Here is a 21,082-nt window from a genome sequence, read left to right on the forward strand (position 1 = left end):
ACCGCACCCCTTGCTTTCAGCGACCAATGAGATCAAGTGTTCGACTTCGGCCAACCATGCCCCCTGCTTTCAACGACCAATCAGATCAAACATTCGTCATCCGCCAACCGCCCCCCCCTTGCTTTCAACAATCCTAACCGTTATGTATATGATGAATGAATGGTGTGTTGATTAAGGGGGACTTGCCCATATACATGTAACACCTTTTAATTAAGAGCCTGATGACCCACGATTCACTCTAAACTTAACTAGAGAGGTTTGAGCCCTAAATTTAACTAGGCTAACTTATAAATAGAAATCATATATTTCTTTAACTATAAACTTAACTACACCTTGGAATATTATGATTTATATAATCCTATCGAAAATTTAACTATATTACTTTAAAGGATTAATATATCTACAGTGTATCACAAAAGTGAGTACACCCCTTGCATTTCTGCAGATATTTTAGTATATCTTGGGACAACACTGACAAAATGACACTTTGACACAATGAAAAGTAGTCTGTGTGCAGTTTACATAATAGAGTTAATTATTTTCCCCTCAAAATAACTCAAAATATAGCCGTTAATATCTAAACCCCTGACAACAAAAGTGAGTACACCCCATAGAAACTACGTAAATCCCTAAATGTCCAAATTGAGTACTGCTTGTCATTTTCCCTCCAAAATGTCATGTGACTCATTACAGGAGTGCTGTCAGCATTGCTGCAGAGATTGAAGAGGTGGGGGGTCAGCCTGTTAGTGCTCACACCATACGCTGCACTCTACAACAAATTGGTGTGCATGGCTGTCACCCCAGGAGGAAGCCTCTTCTGAAGACGGTACACAAGAAAGCCCGCAAACAGTTTGCTTATGATATGTCAACAAAGCACATGGATTACTGGAACCATGTTCTATGGTCTGATGAGATGGGCGGGCTTTCTTGTGTCAAAGTGTCATTTTGTCAGTGTTGTCCCATGAAAAGATATACTTAAACATCTGCAGAAATGTGAGGGGTGTACTCACTTTTGTGATACACTGTAGCTCTAAAATTAGATGCTAGAGGAATGGTTTTGTGTCTTCCCTGAAGAGTGACCTCTTCTGTCCAGCTTGAGTTCTTATCCATTGCTATCAAAGACCAATCAGATCCAGCGTTCGTCATCCGCCAACCACGCCCATTGCTTTCAACAACCAATCAGATCAATTTTTCACTATCCACCAACCACACCCAGTGCTTTCAACGATCAATCAGCTCAAACGTTCGTCATCCGCCAAACACGCGCCCCCTGCGAGTACTCCGGGCCGCAACTGGACCTACTGTAATTTTCGGACTATAAGGCGCACCTGACTATAAGCCGCCACCCACCAAATTTGACACGAAAACGGCATTTGTTCATAGATAAGCCGTACCAGACTATAAGCCGCAGCCGTCCTCATTGTATTATGGGATATTTATACCAAAAGATATTAACAGGTAACACTTTATTTGACACCGGGGTCATAAGACTGTCATAACACCATCACAATTATGACATGACACTGTCATAAGCATTAATGAATGTTTATGACAGATATCATTTAGTGTCATTATCTCACTTTTGAATGGATGTAAAAGATCAGAGTTGGACAGAAATGGCGTAAGTGACTAAATTTGCCCGATGACACGTAATGACATCTGTAATAAGCATTCGTTAATGCCCTTGACAGTGTCATGTCATAATTACGACGGTCTTATGCTAGTCGCTGTTAAAAAAAAAAGTGTTACCTATTAACGCAAATAAATCAAGAAATAAGCCGCACTGGACTATAAGCCATAGGATTTAAAATGAGGGAAAAAAGTAGAGGCTTATAGTCCGAAAATTGCAGTACTTGAAAATCTCTCCCAGACCCTATCATATAAAATGGTCCAATCCAATGATTAAAGTCGTTACAACAGTAGGAAGGTTTTTGATCTAAGTATATTCTGACTTTAACCCTTTTATTCTGTTCAGGCCAAAATTGACTGGTTTTTCAAGTTAGGTACGCAAAAATCACTGGTTCTTTTTACATTTCGAAACTTGAAAAAAGGCTGTATTTTAGTATTTTCTGAGTTAAATCACAGATTAAATTCAAACAACTAGAAAAATATAAGCAGATTTCTTACAGAACAATGGGGTTAAGTGTTATAAGAGTTAATTTGCCAAAGTGTGATCAATGAAAAAACAGCTCATTTTGATAACAGGTTTGGTTCGTTTATCACCGTCAATGGCTGCCAATAAGTGTCCTGGCACTAAATACCCAGCGTATTTACAGTAGTTTTAATTACAACAACTGTACCACTGACACCACTCACTCCATACTGCTTGAAAATGACTTCCTGTGTCAACACATTTAACTAGATTCTAACATAAACCTATTATAATATAACTTATAATTATACAAACTTAAATGCAAATCACATTTGTGGTAGTAAAATCAACTAAGTGTATGTAATAGTAACACTGTCACATCCCTGCACGTGTTTTCTTCAGATGATCCAAATTTTTTAGCAATATAACATGAAAAATGTTCTGACACTTACAGTGGGGCAAATGCGTATTTAGTCAGCCACCAATTGTGCAAGTTCTCCTACTTGAAAAGATTAGAGAGGCCTGTAATTGTTAACATGTGTAAACCTCAACCATGAGAGACATGATGTGGAAAAAAAACAGAAAATCACAATGTTTGATTTTTAAAGAATTTATTTCCAAATTAGAGTGGAGAATAAGTATTTGGTCCTCTACAAACAAGAAAGATTTCTGGCTGTCAAAGAGGTCTAACTTCTTCTAACAAGGTCTAACGAGGCTCCACTCGTTACCTGTATTAATGGCACTTTAACTCATTAATGGTATAAACGACCTCAGTCAGTCACACTCCAAACTCCACTATGGCCAAGACCAAAGAGCTGTCCAAGGACACCAGAGACAAAATTGTAGACCTGCACCAGGCTGGGAAGACTGAATCTGCAATAGGTAAAAAGATTGGTGTAAAGAAATCAACTGTGGGAGCAATTATTAGAAAATGGAAGACATTGGTATTGGTATACAAGACCATTGATAATCTCCCACGATCTGGGGCTCCATGCAAGATCTCACTGCGTGCCATCAAAATTATAACAAGAACGGTGCGCAAAAATCCCAGAACCATACGGGGGGACCTAGTGAATGACCTACAGAGAGCTCGGACCACAGTAACAAAGGCTACTATCAGTAACACAACGCGCCGCCAGGGACTCAAATTCTGCACTGCTGAAGCCAGTATACGTCCAGGCCCGTCTGCGGTCCGCTAGAGAGCATTTGGATGATCCAGAAGAGGACTGGGAGAAAGTGTTATGGTCAGAGGAAACCAAAATAGAACTTTTTGGTAGAAACACAGGTTGTCGTGTTTTGGAGGAGAAAGAATACTGAATTGCATCAGAAGAACACCATACCCACTGTGAAGCATGGGGATGGAAACATCATGCTTTGGGGCTGTTTTTCTGCAAAGGGACGACAGGACGACTGATCTGTGTAAAGGAAAGAATGAATGGGGCCATGTATCGAGAGATTTTGAGTGAAAATCTCCTTCCATCAGCAAGAGCATTGAAGATGAGACGTGGCTGGGTCTTTCAGCATGACAATGATCCCAAACACACAGCCAGGGCAACAAAGGAGTGGCTTCGTAAGAAGCATTTCAAGGTCCTGGAGTGGCCTAGCCAATCTCCAGATTGCAACCCCATGGAAAATCTGTGGAGAGAGTTGAAAGTCCGTGTTGCCCAACGACAGCCCCAAAACATCACTGCTCTAGAGGAGATCTGCATGGAGGAATGAGCCAAAATACCAACAACAGTGTGTGAAAAGCTTGAAAAGAGTTACAGAAAACATTTGGCCTCCGTTATTGCCAACAAAGGGTACATAACAAAGTATTGAGATGAACTTTTGGTATTGACCAAATACTTACACACCATGACTTGCAAATAAATTCTTTAAAAATCAAACAATGTGATTTTCAGTTTTTTTTTTTTCCTCCACATTCTGTCTCTCATGGTTGAGGTTTACCCATGTTGACAATTACAGGCTTCTCTAATATTTTCAAGTGGGAGAACTTGCACAATTAGTGGTTGAGTAAAAGCTTATTTGCCCCACAGTACATTGTTGTCAAATATGTTCTGTTCTGTATTTAACTTTGCCAGCATTTAAGCTCTTACTGTATATCATAGCAATTACTCACTGCTTTTACAGGTGAAAAATGAAAACGTGTCTCTACAGGGATATTTTGACACAGGCAGCCTGCCTTCCCTGTGGACGTGAGGATGTTTCGCAAGAAGAAAAAGAAGAGGCCAGACATATCAGCGCCTAAAAACTTTGAGCACCGTGTCCACACGTCATTCGACTCCAAGCGAGGCTGCTTTATTGGCCTGCCAACACAATGGCAAAGCCTGATAGAGAACTTGCGCAGGCCCAGGCCCGTGGTGGACCCTTCCAGGATCACGGAAGTGGAGCTGAGGCCCAAGAAGGTACACCACACCCACCATCCTGTTCCTACCTCATACGAATGAATCATTCAGCCAACGCCTTTGGTTTGCAATCGGTAGCTAATGCAAACATTTCATCTTAACTCAACGGCTGCCACTTACAGCGCAAGATGTCCGATCCATTCGAACTGGGAGGGTGGCTGCCAACCTCCCAGTTCAAATGGATCGGACGTCTACTAGTGTCAAACTCATTTAAATTAACAGTGGAATAATAAAAAAGAGCTTCATTATCGTCGTCGACATCTAGCACTGTCAATGGCAGCAAATGAGTTAAATTCTACTACTTATGGAATAAATGTTGTGAAAGTGCCACCCAGCACTACTGAGAATTCCTGCTATTTCAGAAAGTGATAAAACGGAAGCTAAATGATTTTTTCCCCATGTCTGTCAGGGGGGTTGGGCTAATGACACTACTGTGTACAGTGACTGTAAAATGTTGAAGCCTGGGGCAACAAAATTTATTGACCCATGTTGGCAATTAATCACATCCAATGTGTCACCTAAAAAGCGTGAAAAAAAAAAAAACGGTCATATAAAAAAAAAGGAAAGGCAAACGTAGAGCTGACTCCTTCCTTGAATACAAGGGCGTAGGTTTGGTCTCATCAGTGGTAAAGACGATATAACACCATAATCTGCATTTACACTTTTTGCTCAGGACGGGAGATTAATAAAACCAAACAGATTGGGTGAACGGTGTTCAGGGCAACATTTCTTACTAATATGAATCTAATCAATTGATGGTCTAAATCAGGGGTGCTCGTTGCGTTGAACGCTAGTGCGCAAGGGCGTTGGTTTGCATCGGGACGGTAGGGACATAACACTATCAACTTTTCAGGATGCTCAAATCGTCCCCACCAACTTTTAAGCAACCTTATTTGCGTTATATAATGACCTCAGTTAATACTGTAGGCCTTTTAGATTGTCTTCTCAAATGTTTTAATTGACCCCACCAATTATTAAGTGAATTATTTTCATTATGTTCAGACTTACATGTACCTATTTTCACTTGCTGAATGTGCCAGTCCATTTTTTTCCTCCTAAACGCACAATTGATTGGCTGATGACTTGGGACCCCCCCCCCCCCCTCCCCCACCACCACCACCACCACACACACAAACACAGATATTAGCTATTAGGGATATTAGACATTTTTATTTCGGCCAGCAGCAGCCAATGTAAGAAATATAAAAAGATGTCAATGTTATGGAAGTGGGGAACACAACACACATTTTGCTACTGAATGCCCGACCTGTTAGCATAACATTAAACTGTGTGAACTTGCAAACCTGCAAAACTCGAGTAGGTAGCTGCTTAGAGAGGTGGTTTTTTTTTTGGGTTATTTCCTGACAAAGACATTTTTTCAGTTTTATTTAATTTCTTTATTTAGACAATGTTGAGTGGTCTGAAGACAAATGTTTTATTTTTTGTTTTTTTTTTGCATTCCTAGATAGTTAAGCGATTATTAAAAAGCTTTTACTTATTGTGTATCTTAATATAATTTATGTTCAAATAATGCAATTTAAATTTGCTCATAAAATGCGGACATTTTTTCTGGAAGTTTTCAAAAAGTTTTTTTGGTAAATTTTGAAAACAAATGTCTGAATAGAATGGTGTAATCTGAACCAACACCCATAAAAGTTAGAATAAGTCAATACAGATTTACTTTTGCATTGATCATTAAGAACGCCCTATCCCCAGCAAAGAGTGTACATGCAGGTTATGCCATATCGTCCCTACCAATGTTGAAATCAAACCTACGCCATTGCTACCAACTTTTCAGGATGCTCAAATTGTCCCCACCAACTTTTAAGCAACCTTATTTGCATAATATAATGACTTCAGTTATATAGGTCATTTAGATTGTCTTCCCATATGTTGTAAGGATACAGTTGACCCGACCATTATTAAGTGAATTACAGTACTTTCATTAAGTTCGGACTTACATTCCCCTCTTTTCACTTGCTGAATGTGCCAGTCCATTTTTTTCCCTCAAACGCACGGTTGATTGGCTGATGACTTAACAGACACACGCATTCACAGCCCAACAGAAATACAACATGCCGCCTCCTCCGCCCCTTTCGGAGACGAGGGGTATTCGAATTTTTTTCCGCCAGCAGCAGCCACTTTAAGTAATATTAAAAAGACGTCAATGTTGTGGAGGTGAGGAACACACCACTAATTTTGCTACTGAAAGTCTGACCTGCATCAGACTTAGCATAACATTAATCTGTGTGAATTTCTTGAACTCGAGGAGGAAGCTGCGTTGAGAGAAATGCCCTCCTGTGTGTTTTCTACTGTTAAGGTTAATTAAACTGTAAGAAATGTAGTGAACTAAGGATTACCCCCTTATAGATATTCAGTTAATGATTAACAAGTTTGTATTTCTTGTGCATGTTAATATAATTTGTGTTAAAATATTGCAATTTAAATTAGCTAATAAATTCCAGACATTTACTCAGGAAGTTTTCAAAATACGGTGTATCACAAAAGTGAGTAAACCCCTCGCATTTCTGCAGATATTTAAGTATATGTTTTCATGGGACAACACTGACAAAATGACACTTTGCCACAATGAAAAGTAGTCTTTGTGCAGCTTATATAATAGAGTGAATTTATTTTCCCCTCAAAATAACTCAAAATATAGCCAGTAATATCTAAACCCCTGGCAACAAAATTGAGTACACCCCTATGAAAAAACGTATATCCCGAAATGTCCAAATTGAGTACTATATTTTGAGTTATTTTGAGGGGAAATTAAATTACCTCTATTATATAAACTACACACAGACTACTTTTTCTTGTATCAAAGTGTCATTTTGTCAGTGTTGTCCCATGAAAAGATATACCGTACTTGAATATCTGTAGAAATGCGAGGGGTGTACTCACTTTTGTGATACACTGTACCTATATAACTGAACTCCTTATACTGTGCAATGCAAATAAGGTTGCTTAACTGTTGGTGGGGGCAATTTGAGCATCCTAAAAAGTTGATAGTGTTATGTCCCTAATGTTCTTCTGCTCTTGCTTGAACAATAAAACATAAAACGTTAAATTATAGTCTCTATTTTTGCATTCATAATGTGCCCCAAGTCTTACTACTGTAAAAGTCAACAAATCCAAAAAAGTGCCTCAACTCTGGTAAAAGTGACAACACAGGCTTGTCACTTCACTCAACTTCCGGAGTAAGCGCTACTTCTTTTTCTTCTTTTGCCACGTTCTTGTTTCTCTCTAGTCTTTGTTTAGATTGCGCCTTCTTTTAGAATAAATTTTACACCCCAAAAATGAAAGTAAAACATCCTAAGGTTGCATAAGGTACGTTGACATAATTTTTTATCTATCTTTTTTGTCATTTTTGTTTGAATTCCCACCTGTACAAGCTCAGGGCTTTCTATACACTGTTTGTGTATGTGTGCGTCTGTATATGAAAACTTATAAAGTATATTTATAATAGAGATGCATCAAAGTTTTGGCCACCAAATACAAGGTGACTCCCCCAAAAAACAATCCAATAAAACCAAGGGTGATGAAAGAAAAAATATTTTATTGATCGTAATTGAAACCTTAAAACATGCTATTTAAGAAACAATGATGGAATGTTTTATGTTTTAAAAATGACGTTCTTTAAACGGCGTCCTCCTGTACGAATGCATTCTTGAAATCTGCTGTTGAGATTCCTCATTAATTCCTCATCTGGGCTGGGATACAGTCAATTTCATGCGAAATTAGCTATTGTTACTGAAGTGGCAGATTGTTTACTTGCTCAATATCACTGTCTCATAGTCCAGCTACTTGCTCATGTCTGCCAATATGCAAAAAAAATCCAATTTTTACAACAGGGGTCAACAGCTGGTTTCAAGAATGATCTCATGCAGACCACGTCATCTAAACGACGTCATTTTAAAATGAAAATTTTATGATTGTTTCTTAAATGGCATATTTTACGGTTTAAATTACTATGAATAAAATATGTTTTTCCTATCATTCTTGGTTTTATTGGATTGTTAAAAATTCCCAGTTTTTTGGGCTCAGCCTGGATATTGGGTCGAAAATTATGAAAAAAACAAACAAACAAAAAAAGAATATGATAATATAAGAACCACCACAAACTCTGTCCGACCCCTGACCTTGAGGGATGAATGATGTGTGTTTATAATTACATCGTCATGATTTTTGGGGGGTTAGGGGGTGGTCCTTTAAGACAGAATGTGTCTACGTTAGGGCTGCAATTAACGATAATTTTCTTGTAATCGATTAATTGCACGATTAATTAAACGATTAATTGATAAATATGATAAATGTCACTTTTTTAAATTACCTTCACAATTTGACTTTGAGTTGTTTTAGACACGTTGTAAGTAACAATGAAGACAAAATGAACGACTATTTCCTTCAAAAATTTCGAGCATGTATGAAAGAAACAGAAATACAGTATAGTTCAGAATAATTGTTTGCACTCAAAAAGAAGAAAAACTTATTTAATCCCACACATTATCTTATCGTCCAGCTTTCATATTTCGTGGGATACTCCTGTCCTTCGACTTTAAGTCCACACAATGATTAATTGACTGTTTTTGTAATATATATTTTTTAAATTCAGATATTTTTTATATTCACATTTTTGTGCCTTTTGAAGCAAAAGAAAAAAACGCGTGGATGCCATTGCTTCGAGTGGGTTAGTATGTTGCCTTCCAGGCTGAGGAGGTTGTTGTCAAGGAAGTACATCATTGGCTGTTGCCTTGTAAAACTGCACTGCCCCCTTGGGCCTGGCATGAATACTTCATCGTTTTCACATGAATTGCGACATCGTTCGAATGGAGATGGAAAAATGAACATGAAATATGTCGTATTCTTGGAGCGTCACCATTTAAACGGCCCCAGACTACCGCGTAAATATTATTGATTCAGCTACTAAACCTGAGACTAACAGTGAACACTCTCTTTCTTGCTATAATTACTGGCACACATGCAGCCTCACATTACACACAAACAAGGACCCAAACGGAACTGCTCATAGCTGCCAACATAAATTATCAAATTCGTTGGCAACTAATTTATTAATTAACTATAATAAACTTAATCAATTTGTTGTCGTCGCGCCTTAGTGTATGTAAAAAGATTTTATTACAATCTATTGTTAAGATTCTGCATATATATTTCACAAAGAGGATTGTAAAAAAATCTCACGCTGGCTGCCCACCCTTAGTTTTTATGACATTGTCTATTCTCTTGTATTCCATTGTATTCTATTATGATATGTTCCTCTTCTAAAATGTTATACCTGAAAAGGCGATTCTTTTACCTTTCTTAGAGATGCTAGGTGAGATGTCATCCGATCTCACTCCCGTGTGATGTGTACACAGTGCAAGACACAAAAGAGGCTTTTGCCCAGCATAAACTGAGCTTGACTTTACCCTCAAAGTGACTAATGAGGCACAAGGTGCTCTATATTAGTGTTGCATTGTCTAAACATTTTGTGGTTGTCTCGTTTCTTGTCAAAGCATGCTTGGGTCCATTGCCTCAACATGCCTTCTTTTCTTAGCATACCATCAAAAGTCCTCTTACGGTGTGTGTGTGTGTGTGTTTTTTTTTTAACATTTGCTCACCCACTATCTTTCGAGTATATTTTCAAAAGCCTCGGGGGGATTTAGTTTGAGTCTTGACAATTTTGTCCTTTACAGTTTCCGGAGTCTAAATTTAACTTGGCTTTGAACAATGATTATGTAACCCTCATTATTCTTTTCAGTATCAAACCATACTCTACTTTAATTCCTCTCCTCTTTCAGACCATTGTGCGTGGGAGCATGATCGGTCATGGAGACTACATCACAGCCATGATCAACGATATGAGCCGGCTGTCTGTGACCAGCTCCAATTCTTTGCGAAAGAGCAGCCCCTCAGCCAGGAAGAGGGCCCAGTCTTTGGGAAGGCTCGGTGAGGTGAACGAGGGCGACACTTACCAATACGAAGGCCTGATTCAAGATGATGAAGATGAAGAGGATGCGGCTCAGGATCATTGGCGAGACAAAGCCAGGAACATCCACAGTGAGTCCAACACTCCCTACTTGGGCATGAAAAAGAGCATCACTTTGCAGCCCAATGGGATACTACCAAAGGCTACTTCAAGCTTTGAGGTTGGCGATAGCCCACTGGAGGGACTATTACAAACAGGCCAGAACCAGAACATTGCGGTGCCGAGTCACGGCTCTTATATGGGTGGTGATGTGGCCAGCCCTCAGGAAAGAGTCATATGGAAGAGAGACTTTCAGCTGGCCAGAGGAATGCCACCAAATCAAATACCTGTTGCATGGTTCTATAGCCCAGCTATGAGTCTGCAGCAGCACCAAGATCAGAGTGTCACCCCGACGGAGCTTCGGCCAAGTGTACCGATGTACATGCACCCTCAGAACAGCCCAGGGAGGCCATTCTCCTCCTACGATTTAAAAGTAAGCCTGACATATATTATATCATACCACTTTCTTTACACCATTTTACACGTGATTCACAAACATCTCAACATACTATATCGGAACCCATGATAAACAACATCTCACAGCAGGAGAAAATGTGATTGATCTATTAAAAATGTCTGAAATGTTTCAACAACAAAATTGCCAAAAATTAGTTTTTAGATTAAATGTAACTGAATGTATTGATCATATACAGTGAAGAAAAAAGTATTTGAACAACCTGCTATTTTGCAAGTTGTCCAATTTAGAAATCATGGAGGGGTCTGAAATTTTCATCGTAGGTGCATGTCCCCTGTGAGAAAGATCATCTAAAAAAAAAAAAATCCACAAATCACAATTTATGATTTTTTAATGATTCATTTGTGTGATACAGCTGCAAATAAGTATTTGAACACCTGAGAAAAACAAATGTTAATATTTGGTACAGTATCCTTTTTTTGCAATTACAGAAGTCAAACGTTTCCTGTAGTTTTTCACCAGGTTTGCACACATTGCAGGAGGGATCTTGGCCCACCATCAGTCAAGTTTATGGGCTGTTGCTGAGAAACATGGAGTTTGAGCTCCCTCCAAAGGTTTTCTATTGGGTTTAGGTCTGGAGACCTTCTAGGCCAGGGGTCGGCAACCCAAAATGTTGAAAGAGCCATATTAGACAAAAAAAAAAAAAAAAAAAAAAAAAAAACTGAAAACAATTGGAGCCACAAAAAAATTAAACACATGCTGTATGTATCTGTATTAGCTACAGTGGGGCAAATAAGTATTTAGTCAACCACTAATTGTGCAAGTTCTCCCACTTGAAAATATTAGAGAGCCCTGTAATTGTCAACATGGGTAAACCTCAACCAAGAGAGAATGTGGAAAAAAAAAACAGAAAATCACATTGTTTGATTTTTAAAGAATTTATTTTCAAATCATGGTGGAAAATAAGTATATGGTCAATACCAAAAGTTCATCTAAATACTTTGTTATGTACCCTTTGTTGGCAATAACAGAGGCCAAACGTTTTCTGTAACTCTTAACAAGCTTTTCACACACTGTTGCTGGTATTTTGGCCCATTCCTCAATGCAGATCTCCTCTAGAGCAGTGATGTTGTGGGGCTGTCGTAGGGCAACACGGACTTTCAACTCCCTCCACAGATTTTCTATGGGGTTGAGATCTGGAGACTGGCTAGGCCACTCCAGGACCTTGAAATGCTTCTTACGAAGCCACTCCTTTGTTGCCCTGGCTGTGTGTTTGGGATCAATGTCATGCTGAAAGACCCAGCCACGTCTCATCTTCAATGCTCTTGCTGATGGAAGGAGATTTTCACTCAAAATCTCTCGATACATGGCCCCATTCATTCTTTCCTTTACACAAATCAGTCGTCCTGGTCCCTTTGCAGAAAAATAGCCCCAAAGCATGATGTTTCCACCAACATGCTTCACAGTGGGTATGGTGCAATTCAGTATTCTTTTTCCTCCAAACACGAGAACCTGTGTTTCTACCAAAAAGTTCTATTTTGGTTTCATCTGACCATAACACATTCTCCCAGTGCTCTTCTGGATCATCCAAATGCTCTCTAGCGGACAGCAGACGGGCCTGGACGTGTACTTTTTTCAGCAGGGGGACACGTCTGGCAGTGCAGGATTTGAGTCCCTGGCGGCGCATTGTGTTACTGATAGTAGCCTTTGTTACTGTGGTCCCAACTCTCTATAGGTCATTCACTAGGTTCCCTGTGTGGTTCTGGGTTTTTTGCTCACCGTTCTTATCATTTTGACGCCACAGGGTGAAGCGGGAGTTGAAAGTCCGTGTTGCCCAACGACAGCCCCTAAGCATCACTGCTCTTGAAGAGATCTGCATGGAGGAATGGGCCAAAATACCAGCAACAGTGTGTGAAAAGCTTGTGAAGAGTAACAGAAAACGTTTGGCCTCCGTTATTGCCAACAAAGAGAGGTGTCGCAAGGGTCCCTGGGGGCCCCAGGCAACAAGCAACATGGGGCCCTTCGAGCGTGTGAAAGTAAGGGGGACAATTGGACTTGGAGCATTAGAAGAAAGAGTAGCAACACAAAAATACCACCATCGGATGCGGAGGTATATACCTTTGTGTGAAATCAGTTGTCAGATTGGCCGTACGACCCACAAAATTCAAATTATTCCCTAAAAAAACTCTGATTGGTGGACTACTGACCGAAATAAGTATTAAATTTGCTAATAAAATTGTGTAGGATTATTTTAGATGCATACAGTATATGTTGTATTTTTCTTATAGAGTATTCGACAAGGAATACGATAGACCCATTAATAGACTTTTTGGGAAAAATCACCATTTGTTGAAGTAGTCACATGAATAATGAGGTGGCCTGTGAAAATCAACATAAAACAACTCGTCAAGGACTTTCCAGAGAGTATTTGGTGAGTCACTCTTGAAGCAATCATGTGGTATTAATAGCTGATTGGAATTTCTTAAACATGTATAATCTATGTGACATGGTTAGTGCTGATTGGGATTGATAACAGAATCATTACGTAATCTGCCAAATGATTCCATGGTATTGAAACACTTCCTAGACTTGTCGTTGCAACAGTGCAGTAAAGCTGCGTGTGCTAAATCTGTTGGCCCTCTGGGGGCCCCTGCTGACTGGGGGCCCTAAGCAATTGCCTGGTTTGCCTAATGGGTTGCGACGCCTCTGCCAACAAAGGATACATAACAAAGTATTGAGATGAACTTTTGGTATTGACCAATTACCTTTTTTCCATCATGATTTGCAAATAAATTCTTTAAAAATCAAACATTGTGATTTTCTGTTTTTTTTCCCCCACATTCTGTCTCTCGTGGTTGAGATTTACCCATGTTGACAATTACAGGCCTCTCTAATATTTTCAAGTGGGAGAACTTGCACAATTAGTGGTTGACTAAATACTTATTTGCCCCACTCTATATTAGCCTACTATCAAAATGACTGTCGGCTAAAAATACATAATGAGCCGTCATGATTTAAGGTTTATTTTCCCTGCCATGCATCCCACGCACCACGTGACTACTCTGTTGTATGCCACCTCAAGTTTAACTTCATTATAATAATAATGAATGAATGTGAATTGAATGAATGTTTCATTGATTTTTTTGAAATTATAGAAATGCAAGAAAGCAATCCGATTTTTGACGTCGTTTTTATTTTGAAGTTTTGAAAAACAACAAAATGGAACGTGTCATGTATCATTGTCTCATGTACTTTAGTGATGATATTGTCTTATATACTTTAGTGCAATACAGTTATGATAATAAATACTGTTGTACGTTGTTTCAATGAAGTCACCCTTCTCCTGTTGAAGTCGTCCGTCTCCCTTGCTTTTTCCGGGCGAATATAACAAGTGATTTAATTGGAGGGCAAACAGCCAACCAGTGTACTTCCGCAAACTCTCTGAATGGTTGGCTTTGTGACACGTTAGTAGCGTGTGCTCAACTGAGCGCACAGAGAAAAAACATACTGACGAGCGCAGGTGACAAGAAATTGAGCGAGAGCAGGAGGTGTGCTCAAAATTCATTATTGCTTGCTCAGAAAAGAGGCAGCAATATAATGCCATAGCATCCCGCCCTGCTGATAGAAACGTGTGTCACAGGCTATGATGCAAATCTTCGTTGACAGAAATGTTGAAATTTAATATTTATTCTACACATTTTTACAGCATTGGAAAATGTTAAGAATGTTTGTGTCATTTTTGTCATCCTACAGAAACCATATCAAAACAAAAAATATATTTCCCTCTACCATCTTTGTCCATTGTCAAACATTTTTGAAAATGCACCATGGAGCCACTAGGGCAGCGCTAAAGAGCAGCATGTGGCTCTCAAAACACGGTTTGCCAGCCCCCGGGCTAGGCCTTGCTAGAAATGTATGCTTCTTAAAGAGCCAATCCTTGGTTTTCCAGGCTGTGTGCTTGGGTGCATTGTCATGTTGGAAGACCAGGGCCTGACCCAACTTCAATGCTCTGACTGAAGGAAGGAGGTTGTTCCCCAAAATCTCACAATACAGGGCCCCAGTCATCCTCTCTTTAATACAGTGCACTTGTCCTGTCCCTTGCGCAGAAAAACACCCCAAAAGCATGACGCTACCACACCTATGCTTCACAGTAGGGATGGTGTTCTTGAGACAGTACTCATCATTCTTCCTGCAAACACGGTTAGTGGAATTATGACCAAAAAGTTCTATTTTACTCTCATCTAACCACAAAACACACTCCCATGACTCCTCTGCATCATCCAAATGGTCATAGGCAAACTTAAGACGGGCCTTGACATGTGCTGGTTTAATCAGGGGAACCTTCCATGCCATGCATGACTTCAAACCACGATGTCTTAGTGTATTACCAACAGTAACCTTGGAAACGGTGGTCCCAGCTCTTTTCAGGTCATTGACCAACTCCTGTCATGTAGTTCTACCTTTCTTAGGATCATTGGGACCCCACGAGGTGATATCTTACATGGGGATCCACTCCGATTTAGATAGACAGTCATGTTTGGCTTTTCCCATTTTGTCATGATTGTTCCAACAATGGACCTTTTTTCACCAAGATCCTTTGCAATTGCTCCGTAGCCCTTTCCAGCCTTGTGGAGGTGAACAATTTTATCTCTCATGTCTTTGGACAACTCTTCGGTCTTGACCATGTTACAAGTTTGACTCTTACTGATTGTACGGGGTGGACAGGTGTCTTCATGCTACCATCAACCTTAAACAAGTGCATCTGATTCAAGATAATACATCGAGTGGAGGTGGACTTTTAACAGGCGGACTAACAGGTCTTTCAGGGTCAGAATTCTAGCTGATAGACAGGTGTTCAAATTACTCATTTGCAGCTGTATCACGCAAGTAAATTGTTAAAAAAAAAATCATGCATTGTGATTTCTGGATTTTTCTTTTTAGATTATCTCTCTCACAGTGAACATGCACCTTCGATAAAAATTTCAGACTCCTCCTAAATTTCTACGTGGATGAAAATGCACAATAGCAGGGTGTTCAGACTTATTTTCTCCGCTGTGCATATTATATAATCAATCGAATTGAAATCAAATCATGGCACTTTGTAATACAGGCAAATATCGTATTGTTATCCAAAGAACCGATTTTTTATCGTGAAGAAATTTGTGATTTACACCCCTAAATTCTTTACTTTGTACCCTTAGCCTCAGAACTGTGAGGCAGGTAGATGCTAATCAATAATGTTTCCACCATGCTGTCAAGCCAAGCCTTATTTACAATAAAAATATAATATGGCTCGTCGCCATTATTGCTGTTATTGTTGTATTATTGGCCTTCTAATCATTGCAATATGCTGGGGATGGAGCAGCCATGACAAAGATATACTATAAGTACGTGCAACGATCCTATATATGATATTTTGTCATTGAAATATGTCGATGAAGTTTTGCCAGTTCAATGCGAGCGTTACAAAGAAAAGCAAAGAAAGAAAAAGCAAAAAGAAGTGTGGAGATAATCCTTGTGCACCAGAGTCTTTGTCATTGTCACAAAATAGACCTAAAAAGCCTGAAGCTTGTGGATTTTCTTGTGCTTCAGGTATGGTGTGGGTTTACATAATGGCAGGTCATGTGATTTTTGTCTGACTTAAGAGACAAATTTCGCCAATTAGACCTCAGGGGCGTTCAACTGTAGAGGTTCCAATTTACATGCATAATTTAAAGTTCGCCAGGGATCATGTTCATGCTTAGCTTGTGGGGTGTCAAGATAAACAATGCCATATATTGATTTGCTTTACATTAAGTGTTAAGTTTGGTATAAAAGGTAAGTCAATAGTGAAAGAATGTATGCTTGGCAAGATCTCCTGAAGTGCATATGTTTTTTACTTAGAATAACCCAGCATGGTTCATATGAGGTGAAGTCGGTACAGAATGAAAAGTAACCCAATTCCCATTTAACTTTTGAACATCACTCACTTTGTCTAATCTTGTGCAGACGGATTCAGCAGTGAGGTATCACTCTGGCTTCCTGCCTACCGGCACCAATAGTCCTCTAGTCAGCGGCATCAGACCTCAACGGACCGTCCGATCCTCAGCGAGTTACACTTTAGGACTGTCTCCCAACATGGGACTAAGACCCAATGGACCAGACCCTTTCCTTAGGCACTCTGGCTGCCCCAATCCTCCTTACCCTCGACAGGACAGCCCATCCCAACCTCGACCCTCCCCCACAGGCTCTCTTGCAACTAGTCCTCCCGGTACATGTTCACCCGCCTTCAGACCCCCTCTTCCTTCACCCCGACCACCGCCTGACCCACCAAAGGTAACCCATGAACAGTTTAAGGCCGCCCTCCAGATGGTGGTGGATAAAGGTGATCCACGTTCTTACCTGGAAAACTTTGTGAAGATTGGGGAGGGTTCAACGGGAGTGGTGTGCATCGCCACAGAGAAGCACAGTGGTCGGCAAGTGGCGGTGAAGATGATGGACCCGCGGAGGCAGCAGAGGAGAGAGTTGCTCTTTAACGAGGTAATATATTATGCAAACTTGTTAAGACACTGATTGGATTGGGTTCAAATATTTTATAACCCATCAAAAACAACCCTTAGATTTCAAACTACTCCAGCAGTAAGCACAGCCATAGAATGGTATTTTGCCCCTCATTAAACACATGACATTGAGCTTCATTTAATGTTCTAATATATTTTGAGGAACCTGTGCTTATAAGCCATGTAATAGTCCAATGTTTCCATCTTTTACAGTGCCCTTGCCCCAAAGCTTCACAAGCACTTAAAAATGGGTAGAAATAGAGACATTCTTGTTAGGCAAGTTTTCTGGGTCACCTTTTGGACAAGTACATTGAAAAAGAACTTTAACTTACTTATGCCCCAAAGAGGGAGCCCCCCGCCCCATGAATATCTAGATTAAACAAAAACAAATCTTAGTTGAAATTTTCTTTTATCCCAAACAATAGTTTAAGAGTTTTTTTTTAACTACCTGGCATGTTTCGGCGAACATTTCTACATTCATCAGAGAGTCACTGGTGTTGGTGTGACGCGTCTTTATCAGCTCATGGATGAAGGTGTGACTCACCTGTCAGATTGACATGGGAGTCACGCCCTCTGCTGACCATTCACTCTTCCAGGATGCTGGTCCAGGTAGTAGAGTATATGTAAGTCCCCTTGTCCCTGTTGATGGTCCTTGGGCCCCGCTTGCGGATCTCTCTCTCATCTCTTGAAATCGGCAAGTGTGGGCCCCTGCTAAAAGCTTTAAATAGCTTCTTTGTAGTGTCCTTTTCATGCATGTTATCATATGACCTGCTTGCATATGACCATGTACTGTATATCCTTAATGATGTGTGTTTAATTAAACTGAACATAACTGAAGCGGGGCCCGAGGACCATCAACAGGGACGACTGGGGTTTACATGCACTCTACTAACTGGTCCAGCATCCTGGAAGGGTGAATGGTCAGCAGAGGGCGTGACGCAACTGTCAATCTGACAGGTGAGTCATGCCTTCATCCATCGGCTGATAAAGACGCGTCACACCAACACCAGTGACTCTCCGATGAAGGCAGAAGTGTTCGCCGAGGCATGTCAGGCAATTAAAACCATGAGCGGATTTTAAGGGCGGGCCTTGATGAATGAATGAAATGAACAGAAAATATATTTTTATAATGGGTCAAAATTATTTTTCAATAGATCATGTGACTAGCACCTTAGACGGTCATTTGCTTTGCATATAAATAATTTTAAAAAAATAAAATGGGGGAGGGCAGTTTTATTTTTCAAATGATTTTTTTTTCTTTAATTGAAAAAATATATATATTTTTTGATTGAATCAACTTTTTGGGGGGGATTGAATGATTTAGACACAAATGTCCTACCCATAATATGGCCCAAACACAAAAAATGATTGCTTCAACCCAAAAAAACTTTTTCAATGAAAAATTAAGTGTTCAAATGCAAATTTGAAAAATCTCAAATATTTTTCCGCATTCAAAAACATTTTCTATGATTGAATTTTTTTTTTTTTTAACTGATTTTTTCTTTTTGAAAAAATATATATATATTTGAAGCAACTTATTTTTTGATTGAAAAATGATGACAAAAACGTCCTACCCATAATACGGCCCAAACACAAAAAGGATTGCTTCAATCAAAGAAAACTTTTTCAATGAAAGATTAAGTATTCAAATGCAAATTAAAAAAAAATCTCAAATATTTTTTCGCATTCAGAAACGTTTTCTATAATTTAATTTTTTCTTTTTTTGATTGAAGTGATTTTTCTATTTGAAAATATAAATATTTTTTGAAGCGACTTATTTTTTGATTGAATAATAAACACAAAAACGTCCTAGCCAAAATTTGGCCCAAACACAAATCAACATTACTTCAATCAAAAATGTTGCTTCAATTGAAAAAAAACTTGACTCCAATCAAAAAAACCCCAAAACATTTCAATCATAGAAAAATAGCTTTCACTTGCATTTTATTGAGTTTCAAATTTATTTTTTGCATTCAAACACATTTTTTTTAATTGAAGCAACTTTTTTTGACTGAATAATAAGGACACAAATCTACCTCTATATGGCTCCGCCCAGGGGGTACAATTTTTGACTGGGGTAACTACATTGGCACGACACCGGCGGACGTACCATATTCAGTGGATGACGATCTTGGCGAAAAGTATTGCCTAAGCAGCCTGATTTAGAATTCCCCTCAAGAATGATGGGAAACAAAACACTCTCATTGTCAACTAATTATTATAAATATTCTTGTAAGTTCATTTTTTTTGCTGACCCTGCGTTTCGGGGTCATCAACATGTTAAGCTTCCCTTGCCCCAAAAGTCAAACTCCACCTATGATTAAAACAACCTAAAACAATTGTCTGGGATAAAAGAAAAATTAACCAATCTATACAGTAGGTTTAGACAAAATTAACTCAGTACAACTAAAAACTTTTTTTTTTTCATTTCAAATTAATTGATATCATAATTTATTTCAAATATATTGATAACATAAACTGAGAGAATGACCGTCCTCATCATATTGGCCCTTTTACAGGCCCTCTTTTTATGGCAGAAAGTTGTTTAGTCTGTTGACAGGGACCGCCGGCCTATTTATGGTTTTAAAATTTTAACAAACCCCCTTCACTTTTGTTCCCTCATATATTGGACCACACATTGAGAGTGTAGTAAAGGGCCCAAAGTTTGTGCAATGCTCACGACTGTCATATCACCACATTCCATATTTTCACAATAAAATTTCCTCTCGACAGGAAATGAGATTAAAAAAAGGTCCTAGACTATTGCAAATGTAGCACATAAAATTGCTGTCCTTTACAGTGACAGGAATGCCAGCACTCTGTTAATATCCACTTTGTTCCTCAGGTGGTGATTATGAGGGACTATCAACATAGGAACGTCGTGGAGATGTATAAATCTGCCCTTGTGGAGGAGGAACTGTGGGTGATCATGGAGTACCTGCAAGGTGGAGCTCTAACCAACATTGTGTCTGAAACCAGGTACGATTTCATTCTATTCATGGCTGAGCTCTTTAATAAAGAGTATACTTTAGGCAGACTTCGACCACTAGGAGGCAGTGTGGCATTAACTAGAGATTGTGATTTGCTTTTGGCTTCTCAAAGACACACAAAGGTTGTCATTCAAGTCTCCTTGCACGTTCCAAGCTTGCTTAGGAACACAGACTACAGTAAATCGGATTTGAAATATGTAAAGTGACATTGTATGAATTAGTCATTGTCAATATAAGATAATATGTATAATATAATTTTGACATGTGTTATGGAGTATTTGTTTTCAATATGTTATTGTGGGACAGTTTGCAGTTCCAACATTTGTGTCGTTACAGTATTTGGGAACAAATAATGCACGCACAATTAATACACCTATAACTTTTGTCTGCGAAAAAAGAAAAAATAAACTACCGTAATTTTCAGACTATAAACCGCTACTTTTTTCCCTTATTTTGAATCCTGCAGCTTATAGTCCACTGCGGCTTATTTGTTGATTTATTTGGGTTAATAAGCAACTCTTTATTTGATAGCGGGGTCGTTACACTGTTATAATTATGACATAAAAAAGTCATGGGCATTAATGAATGCTTATGACAGATGACATTAAGTGTC

The 21,082-nt window shown here is 39.2% G+C and overlaps 1 protein-coding gene across 2 annotated transcripts in view; it reads left to right on the forward strand.

The window, feature by feature from the left end:
* Window positions 1–21,082, forward strand: part of LOC130931117 (serine/threonine-protein kinase PAK 6) — a 50,047-nt gene that overhangs the window by 18,029 nt on the left and 10,936 nt on the right. The window contains exons 2-5 of one of the 2 annotated variants that reach the window (XM_057859630.1): window positions 4,223–4,497; window positions 10,299–10,958; window positions 16,929–17,459; window positions 20,325–20,458. In XM_057859630.1, the coding sequence (XP_057715613.1) occupies window positions 4,294–4,497; window positions 10,299–10,958; window positions 16,929–17,459; window positions 20,325–20,458 (1,529 nt within the window). In that variant the 5' untranslated portion in view covers window positions 4,223–4,293. The remainder of the gene's footprint in view (window positions 1–4,222; window positions 4,498–10,298; window positions 10,959–16,928; window positions 17,460–20,324; window positions 20,459–21,082) is intronic. The other variant, XM_057859628.1, reaches the window with a different exon arrangement.

The sequence above is a fragment of the Corythoichthys intestinalis genome, chromosome 15 (genome assembly GCF_030265065.1).
Source record: "Corythoichthys intestinalis isolate RoL2023-P3 chromosome 15, ASM3026506v1, whole genome shotgun sequence".
NCBI lineage: Eukaryota > Metazoa > Chordata > Actinopteri > Syngnathiformes > Syngnathidae > Corythoichthys > Corythoichthys intestinalis.